Here is a 20,577-nt window from a genome sequence, read left to right as displayed (position 1 = left end):
ATAGAATCATATGAACTCAGATATTAACAGATAAAATGAAGCAGTCACTAGCCATCAACCTATCTTTAACTTCCCAGTAGAATATATTCACCAGCTACTGCACAGCTTCTCCTTGAATTTTAGTGGTGGTAAACCACAGTTTTCACAACTGTCCTTAACAGTCACCAGTAGTTTTTTTTACTATTTCTACTTCATGGGAATGTAATTTTATATTAATTCTCCTCATTAGGCCCATTTTTTAATGATAGCCTTTACAGAACATGTGGGAAGCATTGATCACCTGAGAGAAAAAAATCTTCCATTTAATAAACTTTGGACACCATTTCATTTGTTCATATCTTCATTCATTCCTATCAATACTTTTCTATAGTTTTCTCCTGAATAGGACTTGCACAAAATTCATTAACAGTCTTCCTAATATTTGATCATCTTTGAGGTTGCTTTAAATGGTATTTATAGTCAATTTAATATTTTAATTACTTGTTTTTATAAATTGAAATTAGAGTTGATTATTATTAATCATGTACTCAGGAATCTTGCTCAATTCACTTATTAATTTCAATATATAATATGTAGATTGGAGTTGCATAGTCTAGAAATATATTCATTCAAAATGTGAATAATTGCAGTTTCATTTCCTCTTTTCCCATCCTTATGTCTTTTTATTTTTTGTGTATTATTGCTCTACATAAATATTTAATTGAAATGGTGATAGGAATCCTTTCTCATTCCTGATCTCAGGGGAAGATTTACCTATTTCAGCACTTATTATCATATTAGCTGCAGTTTTATGAATTTTTATAATACTTTTTGTAATATATTTCTTTATTGATTAAGGTATTACATATGTGCCCTCACCCCTCTGGTGTCTGTGTCCATTTGTTAGGCTTATATGCATGCATACAAGTCCTTTGGTTGATCTCTCCCTCTTACCCCCATCCTCCGCTACCTTCACTCTGAGGTTTCATGGGCTGTTGATGCTTCTCTGTCTCTGGATCTGTTATACTTCATCAGTTTTTGTTGTTCATTATATTCAACAAATCACCGAGGATCTCTTTTTTATTGTTTAAAGTATTACATGTCTCCTTTTCCCCCATTTGGCCTCCCCCCATCGACCCCATCCCCCAGCACATGCCCTCACTCCCCAGTGTCTTTCTGTGTCTATTAGTTAGGCTTATATGCATGCATACAAGTCCTTTGGTTGATGTCTTTCAAACTCCCAATGGGATTCCTTTGTCCTAAGTAATTAGGGTTTTCAGTCTCCACTCTTGTTGTTGCCACCATATTAGACCAAAACGCCCAACCTCATTAGACCAAGATTCCCCACCTACATGAAACCAAGACCCCACACCCTTATTATACCAAGACCCCCATTCCCATGAGAACAAGAACCCCCAACCCAATAGACCAAGACTCCGCCACCCCCAAGAGACCAAGACCCCTGACCCTCATTAGACCAAGAAACCCCATTAGATCATGAACCTCCACCCCGTAAGACAAAGAAACTCCACCTCCATTAGCCCATGACCCCCACCAAATTAGACTAAGACCTCCCTACCCCCATTAGACCAACACCACCCCTCATTAGACCAAGACCTCCCTACCCTCATTAGACCAAGACCACCCACACATTAGAACAAGACTCCACCACCCCCATTAGACCAAGACTCAACACCCCTCCCCGTCCATTAGACCAAGACTTCACTCCCACTTCCCTCCCCAACCCAGAGAGTGAGAGTCCTGCCCATTTCCTCCCCAGGTAGACCTCAGAGGCGGGGGTATGGGGTTGACAGTACCCTCAGTCCTCTCGGGGTCTTCTCCTCCACTCCTTGACCGAAAACAAAGACTGGGACTTACCTCTTTGATCTGAATCCTACCAGCCTCAATCCTCAGATCAAAGTCTTCGCTCCCTGGAAACCCCTAGACAGAAATGAGAAATTAGAACATTGGATTAACTGGTCAAAACTCAAGCCTGTGAGCACTCATGAACTGGGGAGGAGGGAGAGGGTCAGGGCACACGGGGGTCAGGGCGCTGGATTCTGGTAAGTCCCCTTGGTTGGGAGCCTGGGAGTCCCCTTTCCCAAGGGCAGAGAGCCCACACCTGGATGGTCAGCATCGCTTCTCTCCTCCAAGACCTGACACCCTGGAGGTGGAAGCAGCTAATAGCTTTGCTTACTTTATGTGTGATTGCATATTATAGAAATTGAACAAATAATTAGTTGCAATTTGGACCAAAATAGAAACCAGTTGTAGCATTTACTCAGGTCTGAGCAAGTGATCCTGATGATTTTGATTGTGTCTGCCTCCTATTTAAAAGAGGCATACTTGTTAATAAGTGTCCATATTTATGTAAATTCACTTTGAGCGAACAGCTAATGTAACGCTCAGAACTGGGTTATAGGAAGGTGGCTTCCAGTTTCAACTGTGCCATTTTGTTTCCATAAACTCGGGAAAATTACTGCACTTCTGTGACCTTAGTGTTGTTTTCTCAAACATGCAAAGCAAAACTTCTTCAATTCTGTGGGATCTATGTACCCCTGGGCATGACACAAACATGAACAAAACCCACAGTATTCCACAGTGATGCTAACATTGAAATGTTCCACAAATTATGCACCCAATCTCCTATGTAAGCATGCAACTTTAAAGTACTTATAAAAATGACAAACGTCCCCATGATTTAAAAGATCCATTCTGGAATATTAGGCTATAAGAAGTGCAATAGTTAGGTAGTCAGATACCTAAATACTCTCAAATAATAGGATCATATGAATTCAGACATTAATAGATAAAATGAAGCAATCAGTAGCCATCAACCTATCTTTAATTCCCGAGTATGTACACCGGCTACTGCACAGCTTCTCCTTGAACTTTAGTGGTGGAAACCCCAATTTTCAGAACTGTCTTTAACAGTCACCAGTAGTCTCTTTACTATTTCTATTTAATGGGAATGTAATTTTATTATTTTATTTTTTTCTTTATTGATTACAGTATTACATATGTGTCCTTATCCTATATTGCACCACCCCCACATTCATAAGCTCACCACCCTGGTGTCTGTGTCCACTGGTTAGGCTTATATGCATGCATCCAAGTTCTTTGGTTGATCTCTTACCCCTCACCCCATGAGATTCCCTTGTCCTAAGTAATTATAAGGGTTTTCAGTCCCCACTCTCAAGCCACCCCTATTACATCAAGAACTCCAACTCCCATGGGACCAAGACCCCCCATCTCCATTAAACCAAGAAACTCTATTAGACCAAGATGGCCATCCTCATTAGACCAATAACCCACATTATACCATGAACCCCAACCCCCATTAGACCAAGACACTCCACCTCCATTAGACCAAAACCCTCCACCCCTATTAGACCAAAACTTTACTACCCCATTAGACAAAGACTCCACCTCCCATCTCCGTCCATTAGACTAAGACCTCACTCTCACCTCCCTCCCCATCCCAGAGAGTGAGAGTCCTGCCCATTTCTCCCCCAGGTAGACCTCGGAGCAGGGATATGGGGTTGACACTACCTCAGTCCTCTCAGGGTGTTCTCCTCCACTCCTTGACCAAAAACAAAGACTGGGACTTCACTCTTTGATCTGAATCCTACCAGCCTCAATACTCAGATCAAAGTCATCACTCCCTGGAAACAACGAGACAGAAATGAGGGAATAGAAAGTTAGCATCAACCATGAAACCTCAAGCCTGTGAACACGCATGCGCGGGGGAGGGGGGAGGCTTCAGGGCACACGGGGATCAAGGGGCTGCATTGTGGGAAGTCCCTTTGGTTGGGAGCCTGGGAGTCCCCTTTCCAAGGGGCGGAGAGCCCACACCTGGATGGTCAGCATCGCTTCTCTCCTCCAAGACATGACACTCTGGAAGTGGAAGCAGCTAATAGCTTTGCTTACTTTATGTGTGATAGCATATTATAGAAAATGAACAAATAATTAGTTGTGATTTGGACCAAAATAGAATCCAGTTGTAGCATTTACTCAGGTCTGATTAGGCAAGTGATCCTGATGATTTTGAATGTGTCAGCGTCCTATTTAAAAGAGGCACACTTGTTGTGCAAGCATATGAGCCTAACCAGTGGTTAAGGACAACAGGGGGATGGGGGCATGTGTGGGGAGGGGTGTGGGATGGGAATGGGGAGATGAGGACAAATATGTGATACCTTAATCAATAAAGAAATTAAAAAATAAAAAATAAAAATAAATAAATAAACTGTAAAACATAAAAATAAATAAATAAATAAAAGAGGCACACTTGTTAATAAGTGTCCATATTTATGTAAAGTCACATTGAGCGAGCAGCTAATGTAACGCTCAGAACTGGGTTATAGGAAGGTGGCTTCCAGTTTCAACTGTGCCATTTTGTGTCCATAAACTTGGGAAAATTACTACACTTCTCTGACCTTAGTGTTGTTTTCTCAAACATGCAAAGCAAACCTTCTTCAATTCTATGGGCGCTATGTACCCATGGGCTTGGCACATACATGAACATAACCCACAATATTCCACAGTGATGCTAACATTGAAATGTTCCACAAATTATACACACCACCTCCTACACAAGCATGCAACCTTAAAGTAAACATAAAAATGAAAACTGTCCCCATGATTTAAAAGCTCCATTCTAGAATATTAGGCTATAAGAAATGCAATAGTTAGGTAGTCAGATACCCAAATACTCTCAAATCATAGAATCATATGAACTCAGATATTAACAGATAAAATGAAGCAGTCACTAGCCATCAACCTATCTTTAACTTCCCAGTAGAATATATTCACCAGCTACTGCACAGCTTCTCCTTGAAATTTAGTGGTGGGATACCACATTTTTCAGAACTGTCCTTAACAGTCACCAGTAGTCTCTTTACTCTTTCTATATAATGAGAATGTAATTTTATTTTTGCTTTTTCCTTTATTGATTACAGTATTACATATGTGTCTTTATCCCTCCATTGCACCACACACCCACCATTCATGCCCTTACCACCCTGGTGTCTGTGTCTACTGGTTAGGCTTATATGCATGCATCCAAGGCCTTTGGTTGATCTCTTACCCTTAATCCTATGGGATTCTTTTGTCCTAAGTAATTATAAGGGTTTTCATACTGCACACTTCTGGACCACCCCCATTAGACCAAGAACCCTTACTCCCATGAGACCAAGACCCCCACACCCACATTAGACCAAGACCTCTGACCCTCATTTGACCAATAACCACCATTAGATCATGAATCCCCACCCCTATTAGACCAAGACCTTACTACCCCCATTAGACCAAGATCATACTACCCTCATTAGACCAAGACTCCCCCCCCACGTCCATTAGACCAAGACATCATGCCCACCTCCCTCCCCATCCCAGAGAGTGAGAGTCCTGCCCGTTCCCCGCCCCCCCCCCCAGGTAGACCTCAGGGTCAGGGGTATGGGGTTGACACTACCCTCAGTCTTCTCGGGGTCTTCTTCTCCACTCCTTGACCGAAAACAAAGACTGGGATCTCTCTCTTTGATCTGAGTACTATCAGCCTCAATCCTCAAAGTCTTCCCTCTTTATTGTAATCAATAAAGAAAAAACTAAAAACCAAAAAATAAAATTACATTCCCATTAAATAGAAATAGTAAAGAGACTACTGACAGTTAAGGACAGTTAAGGACAGTTGACAGTTAAGGACAGTTAAGGACAGTTGACAGTTAAGGACAGTTGACAGTTAAGGATAGTTAACGGGGATCAGGGGGCTGCATTGTGGGAAGTCCCTTTGGTTGGGAGCCTGGGAGTCCCCTTTCCGAGGGGCGGAGAGCCCACACCTGGATGGTCAGCATCGCTTCTCTCCTCCAAGACCTGACACCCTGGAAGTGGAAGCAGCTAATAGCTTTGCTTACTTTATGTGTGATTGCATATTATAGAAATTGAACAAATAATTAGTTGCAATTTGGACCAAAATAGAAACCAGTTGTAGCATTTACTCAGGTCTGAGCAAGTGATCCTGATGATTTTGATTGTGTCTGCCTCCTATTTAAAAGAGGCACACTTGTTGTGCAAGCATATGAGCCTAACCAGTGGTTAAGGACAACAGGGGGATGGGGGCATGTGTGGGGAGGGGTGTGGGATGGGAATGGGGGGATGAGGACAAATATGTGATACCTTAATCAATAAAGAAATTAAAAAATAAAAATAAATAAATAAACTGTAAAACATAAAAATAAATAAAAGAGGCACACTTGTTAATAAGTGTCCATATTTATGTAAAGTCACATTGAGCGAGCAGCTAATGTAACGCTCAGAACTGGGTTATAGGAAGGTGGCTTCCAGATTCAACTGTGCCATTTTGTGTCCATAAACTTGGGAAAATTACTGCACTTCTCTGACCTTAGTGTTGTTTTCTCAAACATGCAAAGCAAACCTTCTTCAATTCTATGGGCGCTATGTACCCATGGGCTTGGCACATACATGAACATAACCCACAATATTCCACAGTGATGCTAACATTGAAATGTTCCACAAATTATACACACCACCTCCTACATAAGCATGCAACCTTAAAGTAAACATAAAAATGAAAACTGTCCCCATGATTTAAAAGCTCCATTCTAGAATATTAGGCTATAAGAAATGCAATAGTTAGGTAGTCAGATACCCAAATACTCTCAAATCATAGAATCATATGAACTCAGATATTAACAGGTAAAATGAAGCAGTCACTAGCCATCAACCTATCTTTAACTTCCCAGTAGAATTTATTCACCAGCTACTGCACAGCTTCTCCTTGAAATTTAGTGGTGGGACACCACATTTTTCAGAACTGTCCTTAACAGTCACCAGTAGTCTCTTTACTCTTTCTATTTAATGATAATGTAATTTTATTTTTGCTTTTTCCTTTATTGATTACAGTTTTACATATGTGTCTTTATCCCTCCATTGCACCACACACCCACCATTCATGCCCTTACCACCCTGGTGTCTGTGTCTACTGGTTAGGCTTATATGCATGCATCCAAGGCCTTTGGTTGATCTCTTACCCTTAATCCTATGGGATTCTTTTGTCCTAAGTAATTATAAGGGTTTTCATACTGCACACTTCTGGACCACCCCCATTAGACCAAGAACCCTTACTCCCATGAGACCAAGACCCCCACACCCCCATTAGACCAAGACCTCTGACCCTCATTTGACCAATAACCACCATTAGATCATGAATCCCCACCCTATTAGACCAAGACCTTACTACCCCCATTAGACCAAGATCGTACTACCCTCATTAGACCAAGACTCCCCCCCACCCCGTCCATTAGACCAAGACATCATGCCCACCTCCCTCCCCATCCCAGAGAGTGAGAGTCCTGCCCGTTCCCCGCCCCCCCCCCCCCCAGGTAGACCTCAGGGTCAGGGGTATGGGGTTGACACTACCCTCAGTCTTCTCGGGGTCTTCTTCTCCACTCCTTGACCGAAAACAAAGACTGGGATCTCTCTCTTTGATCTGAGTACTATCAGCCTCAATCCTCAAAGTCTTCGCTCCCTGGAAACGCTGAAACTGAAATGAAGGAATAGAACATTGGTCTCAACCATCAGGCTTTGCGCGAGGTGAGGGCGGGGCGGGGCGGGGCAGGGTACTGGGGGGTCTGGCGCTGCATTCTGGTAAGTCCCCTTGGCTGGGAGCCTGGGATTCCCCTTTCCAAAGGGTGGAGAGCCCACACCTGGATGGTCAGCATCGCTTCTCTCCTCCAAGACCTGACACCCTGGAGGTGGAAGCAGCTAATAGCTTTGCTTACTTTATGTGTGATTGCATATTATAGAAATTGAACAAGTAATTAGTTGTGATTTGGACCAAAATAGAAACCAGTTGTAGCATTTACTCAGGTCTGAGCAAGTGATCCTGATGATTTAGATTGTGTCTGCCTCCTATTTAAAAGAGGCATACTTGTTAATAAGTGTCCATATTTATGTAAAGTCACTTTGAGCAAACAGCTAATGTAACGCTCAGAACTGGGTTATAGGAGGGTGGCTTCCAGTTTCAACTATGCCATTTTGTCACCATAAACTTGGGAAAATTACTGCACTTCTGTGACCTTAGTGTTGTTTTCTCAAACATGCAAAGCAAAACTTCTTCAATTTTATGGGATCTATGTACCCACGGGCATGGCACAAACATGAATATAACCCACAGTATTCCACAGTGATGCTAACATTGAAATGTTTCACAAAGTATACACCCTATCTCCTACATAAGCATGCAACTTTAAAGTACTTATAAAAATGACAAACGTCCCCATGATTTAAAAGCTCCATTCTAGAATATTAGGCTATAAGAAATGCAATAGTTAGGTAGTCATATACCCAAATACTCTCAAATCATAGAATCATATGAACTCAGATATTAACAGGTAAAATGTAGCAGTCACTAGCCATCAACCTATCTTTAACTTCCCAGTAGAATATATTCACCAGCTACTGCACAGCTTCTCCTTGAAATTTAGTGGTGGGAAACCACAATATTCAGAACTGTCCTTAACAGTCACCTTAACTATCCTTAACTGTCAACTGTCCTTAACTGTCAACTGTCCTTAACTGTCCTTAACTGTCAACTGTCCTTAACTGTCAGTAGTCTCTTTACTATTTCTATTTAATGGGAATGTAATTTTATTTTTTGGTTTTTAGTTTTTTCTTTATTGATTACAGTATAACATGTGTCTTTATCCCTCCATTGCACCACACACACACCCTCATGCCCTCACCACCCTGGTGTCTGTGTCTACTGGTTAGGCTTATATGCATGCATCCAAGGCCTTTGGTTGATCTCTTACCCTCACCCCATGGGATTCCTTTGTCCTAAGTAATTATAAGGTTTTTCAGACCACACTCTTCTGGCCACCCCCATTAGACCAAGTACCCCAACTCCCATGAGACCAAGACCCCCCATCCCTATTAGACCAATAACCCCCATTAGACCAAGACCCCATCCCCATTAGACCAATAACCCACTATAGACCAAGACCCCGCACCCCTATTAGACCAAGACCGTACCACACCCATTAGACCAAGACTCCAATCCAACCCCTCCATTAGACCAAGACCTCACTCCCTCCTCCCTCCCCATCCCATAGCGTGAGAGTCCTGCCCGTTTCCCCCCCAGGTAGACCTCAGGGTCAGGGGTATGGGGTTGACACTAACCTCAGTCTTCTCGGGGTCTTCTCCGCCACTCCTTGACCACCAACGAAGACTGAGTTGTACCAGCCTCAATCCACAGATCAAAGTCGTCACTCCCTGGAACCGCCGAGACAGAAATGAAGGAATAGAACGTTGGCGTCAACCGTCAAACCTCAAGCCTGTGTACACGCATGCGCGGGGGCGGGGGTGGGTGGAGTCAGGGCACGCGGGGTAAGTGCGCTGCATTGTGGGAAGTCCCCTTGGTTGGGAGCCTGGGAGTCCTCTTTCCGCAGGGCGGAGAGCCCACACCTGGATGGTCAGCATCGCTTCTCTCCTCCAAGACCTGACACCCTGGAAGTGGAAGCAGCTAATAGCTTTGCTTACTTTATGTGTGATTGCATATTATAGAAATTGAACAAATAATTAGTTGTGATTTGGACCAAAATAGAATCCAGTTGTAGCATTTACTCAGGTCTGAGCAAGTGATCCTGATGATTTTGATTGTGTCTGCCTCCTATTTAAAGAGGCACACTTGTTAATAAGTGTCCACATTTCTGGAAAGTCACTTTGAGCAAACAGCTAATGTAACGCTCAGAACTGGGTTATAGGTGGGTGGCTTCCAGATTCAACTGTGCTAGCTTCTCCTTGAACTTTAGTGGTGGGACACCACAATTTTTAGAACTGTTCTTAACAGTCACCAGTGGTCTTTTTACTCTTTCTACTTGATGTGAATGTAATTTTATATTAATTCTCCTCGTTAGGCCCATTTTTTACTTATGGCCTTTACAGAACATGTGGGAAGCATTGATCACCTGGAAAAAAAAGAATCTTCCATTTAATAAACTTCGGACATGGCTTCACTTGTTCATATCTTCATTCATTCCCATAAATAATTTTCCATAGTTTTCTCCTGCAAAGGGCTTGCACAAATATCATTAAAAGTTTTCCTAATATTTTATAATCTTTGAGGTTGTTTTAATGGTATTTATAGTCAATTTAATATTTTAATTATTTGTTTTTAGCAATTGGAATTACAGTTGATTTTTTATTAATCATGTATTCAGCAATCTTGCTTAATTCATTTATTAATTTTAATATATAATATGTAGATTGGAATTACATAGTGTAGAAATATATTCATTCAAAATGTGAATAATTGCAGTTTCATTTCCTTTTTTTCTTGTTTTAATATTTTTTAATTTTTTGTATTATTGCCCTACATAAATATTTAATTGAAATGGTGATAGGGATCCTTTTCTCATTCCTGATCTCAGGGGAAGATTTAAATATTTTAGCACTTATTATAATATTAGCTACAGTTTTATGAATTTTTTATAATCTTAAGTGGGTGATAAGTTATGCCAATTTTTGCATGTATTGTAATAGTCACACTATTTTGTTCCTTTGTTTTATTGCAATAATATGATTTCAAAGTGTTAATCCAACAAGAATTTATTATAGGCTAAAACCCAGTTCGGTCAATTTATGTCAGACTTGATGTAACTTTGGATTCAATTTGTTAAACGTGGTTTTTTTGCATTTGGTCATGAAAGATATAAACCTTTGATGCTGGTTTTTTTTTTTTTTTTACGTGATATCTTTCTCAGTTTTGTGTAAAATTTTTACAGTACTCTTTAAACATTTGGAGGGGTTGCTACTATTTTTATTTTTATTATCTGCAGTATCTTCTGTAAGATTGGTGTCATTTCTTTCTCAATTATAGGAAAAAATTCATCAACTCAGTCACCAGAAACTGGGCATTTTTATAGAAGATTTTTCATTGCAGGTTCATGTTATTTAATAAGCATAGGAGTATACAGGTTTCCTATTTCATTTTTGGTTAAGTTGGGTTAGACTTTTTATATAATTTCAAATTTATTGGAATAAAATTGCTTATATTTTGTCTCGGTTTTTAGATTCTATAATGACATTTCTCATGTAAATAATGTGTTACTTTCTTGATAATTTTAAAAATCATAATGAAATATCCTTTTTTTAAATTTTTTCCCTGGAAGTCTAATGTGTTTGGCATTGATTTACCTGTCCCAGTTTTCTTAGGCTTAATTTTACATGATACATTATTTCTCTATACTATTACTTTCAACCTTACATTATCTTTCAATTTAAATTGCCCCTCATATAAACAGTGTATACTTGGGACATTTTTTTTTTGTCTGAAAAACTTTGCCTTTTAATTGGAATATTTAGACTTAAAAAATAAAATTTCTATTAATGTAGATTGATATACAGTTGTCTATCTTGTCCTTTATTTTTTTATTTTTCCATCTCTTTCTATTTCTCTTTTATTTTTGTGCCTACTTTTGTGTTTATTAAATAATTTTTGTTATTCAATATAAATTCCTCTCTTGGGTTTTTATCTGTGGTGAATTATAAACATGCCTCATATGTTTTGACACTCCCTTGTTTTAAGAGATAGAGTTTATGGCCCCTGGGACAACCTTTTTTTAAAATATATTTTTATTTATTTCAGAGTGGAAGGAAGAGGGAGAGATAGAAACATCAATGATATGAGAGAAAAACAAACAAACAAACATTGATTGGTTGCTTTCTGCACACCCTTAACAGGAATTGAACTTTGGACCCTTTGGTCTGTACACCAGTGTTATATCCACTGTGCCAAACAAGCCAGAGCTCCTCAGCTACCCTTAATGACTCTCTTATAACCAATAGAATGCAGCAGTTTGGTTGCTATGCAAATTCCCAGGCTGAAGTTCCAATCAGCTGCCATTACCAACTGCTACCAGTGGAGGATGCCATCTTGGACCTGCAGCCCAGACTCTTCCTGCATTCCCGTGATTCTGAGTCTACTACATGTTGGTAGCATTCTGATTTACAGTTAGTCAAGCATAAAATTGTCTCAGGTTTGTTGATGTGGCTGTGTCTTATTCAATTCTCAGTTTGAAAGCAGAATTTTGATGGATGTAGAATTCTGGGTTGACAGTTTTATATTTTCTTTTCAGCATTGGAAAGATTCTTCTCCATTTTCTCTGGTTCTTCAGGGATTCTGCTGAGAAGACATAAATCATGTTTTTCTCGGATAGGTAATATATCTTTATTTTTCAGATGTTTTCAGTTGGTATACAATTGTTTACTTCACTGATATTGTTATATTTCATATAAGTGCCTAATACATAGTTAAATAATAAAATGTCTCAATATTTCAATGCCAATATTGTAAGTCCACATTATTCTGTTTATCTATATAAAAATATTATTTATGTGATTGACAATAGCAACAAAACATAGCAGAAGCAAAAGAAAATCTATAGGAAAAATATTTAATTTTTATTTCTTATTGAATACATATCTACAAATTGTGTACAAAATAAAATAATTTAAGTGCATTTCCAAGTAAAATATCAAAATTGTTTTTATAATTGCTCACGTGTTGTTGAGAAAATATAGAAGAAGAAATTAAAATCCTTTTTAAAGAATAAAGTGACAGTTGTATTACCTACAGCAAAATACTTGTTTTGGCAAATCATAGTCTATATCTGAAACTATTATGTAAGTGCATTATGGAGTTTATTCAGTAACAGGCAATATATAAAACATAAGAGAAAGTAACACAAGTATCTACATCTATATAGTTTTAATACATAAAATTGTTGTTATTCCAAATAATTATAAAATGATAAACTAACCAATGGAATAGTAAAACACAACAATTTATACAGCATAAACATTAATCTTCAACAATTATAATAAATATGCTTAACAATTGGTGCAAATTAAAGAAATAATATTCTCTTTATCTTGATATCAGGTTATCAAGAAATGTTAAAATGGTACTGATCTTTCGGAAATTAATTTGGCACTTTTAGCAAATTCTTCTTTTACAAACTCTTTAAAAACTAATTTGACTTTTAGGACAGTATCCAACACAGCTACTCAAAATTAAGCATAAATTTCTGGTTATAAAATTGGCAAAAGGGCTATTTTAAAATAAATTATATTGTGTTCATTCCATGGATATTATGTAAATACTAGAGGCCCAATGCACGAAATTTGTGCAAGAGTAGGCCTTTGCAGCCTACAGATTTATGCTCTGGTGGGGTCCCTTGGCCTGGCCTGCACCCTCTTGCAATCCAGGACCTTTCAGGGGATGTTGGATAGCCAGTTTCAGCCTGATCCCCACAGGCCTGATCCAGACAGGAGGGAGCCTGATCCTGTGCATTGAGTGTCTGTCCCCTGGTGGTCAATGTGCATCATAGCGACTGGTCAACCAGTTGTTGAGTCATTTGGTTGCATAGGCTTTTATATATATAGATACAACCAATTAGGTAGATCTTATATAGTTATAGATGATATATCTATGATATATTGCTAATAAAAATAAAGCAAATTACAATTTCACTTGTGTGCACATATATATAAATAATTCCTTATGTAAATGCATATTTATGTATATATCTGTTTCTGTACACACTTTAATGATATAAATCTTTATATAGTCAGATACTTTCATTTTTCAAAAACAAACTTCAAAGAGTGGGTTGCTGGATCACATGATTAGGGTATCTCTAAGTTATTTTATAATTTGACAAATATTCGCACCATGTTTATACCACTTTACATCCTAAGTTGTGTCTCCTTCACTCTCCATTCTTGCTAGCACTTGTTATGTTCAGTATTTTTAACTATAGTCCTTCTCATAGGTGTGCAGTGGTATCCCATTGTCTGAATTGCATATGTGTAACCAAGTCTTAGTTCTTTTTGTGCCAGGTATCCCCAGTAAATGGAGAGAACAGATCAAAGGCCTGATGTTAATCCTTTTATACTTTTGCATGTATGGTTACTTTTAGTGCATGTTAGATTTTCTGTATGAAGTTCTACAGAGGAAATTACAGGCTCTGGGTGATATTTTTCTTCTTCCCGGGGCCGTTTATTTTATAATTCAGAGGCAGTTCCTTTTCACCTTGAAACCAACTTTTGAAACTGGGTCTCCAGTCTTATTGGAGGCATTTTCTATTTCTGGTTCATGTAGATATTTGGGGCATAGCCCCTCAGGGATGCCAAAATAACCCACAAGGTTTGTTTTGTTTCATTAGCCTTCTGCCTGACTGGGTCCTGAGCTCAATTTGTGTCCCCTGAGATGGTGAGAGTGCTGCTCAGGTGCTTAGCCCCTCGGCCTCAAGTTTAGACTTAGCATCTCCAGTGTTCAATAACCTCTTTTGAATTAGCAAATACTTGGTGGAGAAATGTGTTACCAAATTTAGATCTCACTACCAGGGTCTCTCTTCTTCCTGAGATATCCTGTCCTTTCCATGATTGCTTCCTTGAGTTTGATACTTTGACGAGATGTCTTTCATATATTTCCAGCTTTCCCAGTTTTTCTCAGCAGGATGTTTGTGCTATTTGACTGTTACAAGTGCTATTTGACTGTTACAAGTGTCTTCTCCAAGGCTATTTTTTTGAAACAAGTTTTATGTAATAGGTGTTTTTATTCTCCCGTTCCAATCAATTTCAGTTTTATGTCAAAACTATAAACAAAATTTAATTTCTATTTTTGGTAATTGTATATTAATTTGCAGTTGTTAAGAAATAATATAGACATTCTGGATACCCTATACCCAGTTTCCTATAATTTTAACATCTTGCAAAACTATAGATACAGTATCTCAACCAGGATATTAACATTTATACAAGTCAAGACACAGAACATTTCAATCACCACAAGAATCCTTGGTGTTTCCCTTTTATAGGCAAATCCTCCTTGCCCCTTGGCCCATCCCTGACTTCTAGCAACTCCTAATCTGTTCCTCATTTCTATAATTTTTTTCATTTAATGAATATTTTACAAGTGGAATCATTCTTTTTTAAATATGGAGCCCACATCTGGGGATGTGCCCTGACCAAGAATTGAACTGTGACCTCCTCATTCATAAGTTGATGCTAAACCACTGAGTCACGCCGGCCAGGCAGTGTAATCATTCTTTATTGACCTTTGGGTTGGCTTTTATCACTTAGAATTATTATCTGGAGTATCATCAAGGGTGTTGAATACAAAATGGTGTGTTTTTTTTTATTACTGAGGAGAATTCCATGGTATGGGTGTAATCATTCACATTTTGTTTAATCATTCACATTTTTTCCTTTTTTCAAATTTACTGGGGTGATACTGGTTAACAAAATTATATAGGTCACAGGTGCATAATTCTACAACACATCATCTGTACACTGTGTTGTGTGTTCACCACCCCAAGTCAAGTCTCTATCCATCACCATTTATCCTCCCTATACCTTCCTCCACCTCCCCTCATCTCCCCTCTCCCTGGCAATCACCACAGGTTGTCCATATCCATGAGTTTTTCCTCCCTTTTTTTCCTCTGTTGCTCAATCCCTCCACCCCACCCCTCACCCAGCCCCCTTTTCCCCAACAGCTGTCAGCCTGCTCTCTATCTATGAGTCTTTCTCTATTTTTGCTTGTTCCTTTTGTTCATTAGATTCCACATATGAGTGAACTCATATGACACTTGTCTTTCTCTGGCTTACTTCACATAGCATAATGCTGTCACAAACTGTAAGATTTCCTTCTTTTTTATGGCCGAGTAGTATTCCATTTGTGTAAATCACATTTTTAAAAACACCTGGGTGTTTCCAGTTTTTGGCTTTTACAAAAAAAAGTTGTGATAAACATTTCAGTACATGTTTCCTTGTGAACGTGAGTCTTCATTTCTCTGGGATACATATTCCAAAGTACAATTTCTGTGTCAGATGTTATTTGCATGTTTGGTTTTTATAGAGACTGCCTATCTTTTTAAGAGTGGCTATATTTGACATTACAAGAAGCAATGTATGAGTTTGTCTGCATCATTGCCAGTATTTTATGGTATTTAGCCATTCTAAGTTGTTAAAAAATTTTCATGTGATTATTTGCTGTAAGTATATACTTTTGGTGGAATTTCTCTTCATTTCTTTTGACAGTTTTCTATTAGGTCTAAAAAAATTTTGTTATGAGAGTTCTGTATATGTTATAAATGCTCATCCCTTTTTCAGTTTATGACTTATAAATAAATTCTCACAGTATGTAGCTTGCTGTTCCAATTGCTTAACATAGATAAAACTGTTAGTATAGTAAAAAAGTTTTCAAATTTGATGAAGTCTAACTTATTAATTTTCCTTTGTATAAATTGTACATTTGGTGTCAACTCTATTGACTCTTTGTTCAGTCCTAAGACCTGAATGTTCATGTCCTATTTCTTTTATATAAGTTTTACAGATTTTTTTTACAACTAGATCTGTGATACATTTGTGTTGATTTTTATTTTTTTTGGTATGAGATGTGAAGTTTAGACTGAGGCTCAATATTTGGCCTATGGATAGCCAATTATTTTAGCACAGTTTTGGAAAAGACTATTATTTTTCAATTGAATAGCTTTTGAAGCTTTATAAAAAAATAAATTGGCCATGCTGTATGGGATATTTCTAGGTTCCCTTTCTGTTTCATTGATCTATATGTGTCTCTCTCTCTCTAGTAATACCACATGAACTTGAATACTGTAGCTATATAATACATCTTGAAATTGGTGGAGAGATTCCTCCATCTTTATTCTACTATTTCAAAATTTTGTTAGGTGTTGTAGATCCATTTTCTGTTCATTCAATTTTAGAATGATCTTGTTAATATATATAAAATACTCTAAATTTTCTTTAAGACACACACTTGATACATGCTGCACATTTTGAACAGATTCATTGAGGTATAATCGATTTAAAATAAATTTCACAACGCTATCGTTAACAGTATATTTTTCAAAATATGTAGTCACGAAACCATCACTGCAATATAGATATTCACTCCTCCCCTGCCATGTTTCCTTATGAAACTCCTATTTCTTCTGTGTGATCCTTCACAAGCCCTTCACCCTTCCCCTTATATGGACATTGTTGTAGAAATTTTTGTAGAGAGATATCATTTCATTTTTTTCTTGTAAAAACTTCAAGGAACAGAATGTCTGCATTATGTGATAGTTGTACATTTCGGTTCTTTTAGAATATGCCAAAGTGTTATGTGGTGTGAATATACTGTTATACTCCCTACCATCAGTATAAGAGAATCACATTTACTCTATCTCATGCCATCATTTGCTATGGTCAATATTTTTCATTGTTGCCCATCTAATAGGTATCTCACTGTTGCTCTAAATTGCCTGGGTGTAACCAAGTCTTGTCTGTTCCAACAGCCTCAGTGAATGAAGAAAATGAATTCCCACTCCCACCCCCGCAATGAAATAGGTGTTGTTTTCCTTCCCACTTACCCCCCCTTTTTTTTTTACTTAAGAACCAATAACTTTATTTGAAGAAATGGTAAAACTTGAACATATAAACTTAAGAAAGACCTTTATTTACTTAAGAACCAATAACTTTATTTGAAGAAACGGTAAAACTTGAACATATAAACTTAAGTGACCGTTTTGCAAGGGCAATATGGCAATACGCGTGCTGGGCACGGTGGCCAGGGGAAGTCACCCCATGGCTATCAGTCAGGCAGCCCAGGCTCAGTTCTTCTTGCTGGCATTCAGGGGGAGCGCGTCAAAGAGGTACTCTGCCAGGCTGGAGGTCGGGGCTCCCAGCTTGCGCAGGTCGCTGATATTGGCTCCCACATTGTAGATGAACTTCACCTCCTGGCGCAGGTAGTGGTGCTCCAGGAAGTCGCACAGGTGGGCGTCGTTCTTGCTGGTGGCCAGCTGGTGCAGACGGAGCAGGCTCTGGTTCACCATCCTCTCCACGTGCAAGGCGGTTTTCATGGCTTTCAGGCCGCTCTCCCACTGGTTGTGGTCAGGCCTCCTGATATCTCGCAGGCGGATCCGCCCCCCTCGCTGGTTCTGCAGCCTCATCAATGCCTGGGCTTGCTCCCACTCCTCCCTGGACTGCCACAGGAAGAAGGCAGCGAAGTGCTGCAAGGCCTGGTCCTGGCGGTCGAAATAGAAGGCAATGGACGTGTACACGTAGGAGGCGTGCAGCTCCAAGTTGATCTGTTTGTTGATAGAGGCCTCGCAGTGGGCATGGTAATTCTGGCGCACTTGGGAGATGGGCCCCAGCACCGCCACTGGAGGCGCAGGAGGCACTGGCGGAGGCGCAGCGGCCATGGGCGGAGGCGCAGGGGCCATGGCTGGAAGCATGGGTAACAGGTCTTCCGGGGGTGGCCCTCCGGCCAAGTAGATCAACAGAGCCTCGTGGCGAGGGCTGAGGGGCGGGCTGCGGGGTGGGCAGCGGCGCGGGCGAAGGCGGTGGCTTCTCCGGGGACGGATCATTCCCATGGTGGTGGGTGAGGGCGGCCGAAAGCCGAGTCAGCAGCGGTGGCGGTGGGGACCTCGGACTGTCCCTGGGGGACCTTCCCAGGCTGGCCGGACACAGGCTTCTCAGGTGCTAGGCTGCTGGCAACTGACCCTTGGCTCTGAGGTGGGACCATCCCCCTTACTTATTTTTTTCTTGATTTTTTAAATGTTTTTATTTTATTTTATTGTTTAAGATATTACAAATAGTAGTACATATGTCTCCTTTCCCCTCCCCCATTGACCTTCCCCCTGGCCTCCCCTACCCGCCACCCGCCCCCGCACTTGCCCTCACCCCAGAGTCCAACACGTGATAAAAAATAACCACACGCAAAAAGTAAGGGGTGTTGCTTCCCCCTACTTTTTGCGTGCGGTTATTTTTGATCACGTGCTGGATTTTCTGTATGAAATACTAGAGAAGTCATTGCAGTTTCTGAGTAGTTTGATCTTTTCTTGAGTGAGCATTTGCTTTTGAGAGGCAATTAAGGTGGGGTTAGTTCATCTCATCACACTCAGTGATTGAGTTTTTCCGAAACCGGATCTCAGGTTTTGTGTTTTCTATTTTAGGTTCAGTTGCCATTAGGGCATAGCCACCTGGGGGTGCCAAATGAACCCCTGGTTTGTTTTCCAGAGTCTCTCTTCCTTGGTGCACAGTCAGGTACAACTTGTGCCCCTGGATTGGTTGAGACTCCTGGAATCCTGTTCAGTTGCTTAGCTACAGCTTCCTGTTTAGTATTTTGGACCCTCAATCTCATCTTTGGAATCAGCAAAACACTTCAGGAGCAACGAAGTAGCAAATTCGGGTATATTTCACCACTTAGGCTTCTCTTCTGAGATTGCACCTCTTTAAATGCTTCCTTCCTTGGGTTGTGATGCCTTCAAACAGTATCTTTAATATCTTCCAGCTTTCTTAATTTTTCTCAGCAGGATAGTTGGGCTAAATAGACTGCTGATATGCCATGAGTGGAAGTGTTCATCTCTGCAATCACTAGTTATTGAAATACTTTTGGATCTGCAGATTATTTTATAGAAAGTTAATACAATTTTCATGCCCATAAGACAAACAGTTTTTGTGAAGACAAATGATCTTCCCAGGATTGCATTTATTTTCTTATCATTTCACATAATGTATTTCAGTTTAAATATTTCATTGATTCAATAAATTTTTCTTCAGTTTTCAACAACATGTGTCAGGTATAAGCCATGCGATGGTGGTATTAATGAGGTACAATCCAGTGGGAAACAAATACAGTAAATAATGAGTATATTATAAAAGATAAATTTAGGAAGAGTTCGTTATACAGCCATAGTAATGAGATTACTACCTATATACCATGTTTAATTGCTGCTCTAGGGATTGGCATATAAATCTTTATCTTATTCTGGTATATTTAGAGTTATGATAGTACCACTCAATTTGAATGTATCCTCCCAACACTTTATTTCCTTAAATTCATTTCCTTTCCTTTGTTATATTTTTAACATGACAAATATATTTTTGTCATATAGTTTATATATACAATAATATTTACCATTTTGCTTCATAGAGATGTATTTCAAAAATAGAAAAAATGTCATATTTATCCACATATTTTCTCTCTGCAGCATACCTAGCTTTTTCCTGTAGTTTTTCATTTCCATGAGATGTCTTTTCCCTTCAGCTTAAAGACTTTGCTTTAGTATTACCTGCATTATAGTTTGTCTAGCAACACATGATCTTGGATTTGATTGTGTCTTATTTCATTCTCACTTTGGAAGGATAATTTTGATGAACATAGAATTCTGGGTTGACAGCTATATATTTTTTTTCAGCATTGGAAAGATGCTGCCCCATTTTCTCCGGGTCTCCATGGATAAATACTCCTGAGAATGCAGGCATTTTATATCATCATTCCCAGGTAGGCAATTCATCTTTATTTCTCTGGCACTTTTAATGTTGTTTTTTAATTCATTGGCTCTTAGCAGTTTAAGTATAATGTACCCAACATGAATGTCTGTTTTAACCTAATCTGCTTTGGTTCTATTGATCTTGGGTCTTTAAGTTGACATATTTCTAAAATTTTGGGAATTCTTTATTTCAGTTTTCACATTTTCAAATTTAGTATATAGAAATGTGATAGTTTTTTGT

General features: G+C 39.2%; 1 protein-coding gene across 1 annotated transcript; it reads right to left on the bottom strand.

Annotated features, from left to right (window-relative positions):
• Positions 1-17,672: 17,672 nt before the first annotated feature.
• LOC307096108 (ferritin heavy chain-like) lies at positions 17,673-18,434 on the bottom strand (the record flags this gene model as incomplete). Its single annotated transcript, XM_079765668.1, has 1 exon — positions 17,673-18,434. The coding sequence occupies one exon, from the start codon at positions 18,432-18,434 to the stop codon at positions 17,673-17,675; it is 762 nt and encodes a 253-aa protein (XP_079621794.1).
• Between the last annotated feature and the right edge of the window lie 2,143 nt (positions 18,435-20,577).

The sequence above is a fragment of the Cnephaeus nilssonii genome (genome assembly GCF_951640355.1).
Source record: "Cnephaeus nilssonii genome assembly, chromosome: X".
Taxonomy (NCBI): domain Eukaryota; kingdom Metazoa; phylum Chordata; class Mammalia; order Chiroptera; family Vespertilionidae; genus Cnephaeus; species Cnephaeus nilssonii.
This window is presented reverse-complemented; position numbering and strand designations above follow the sequence as displayed.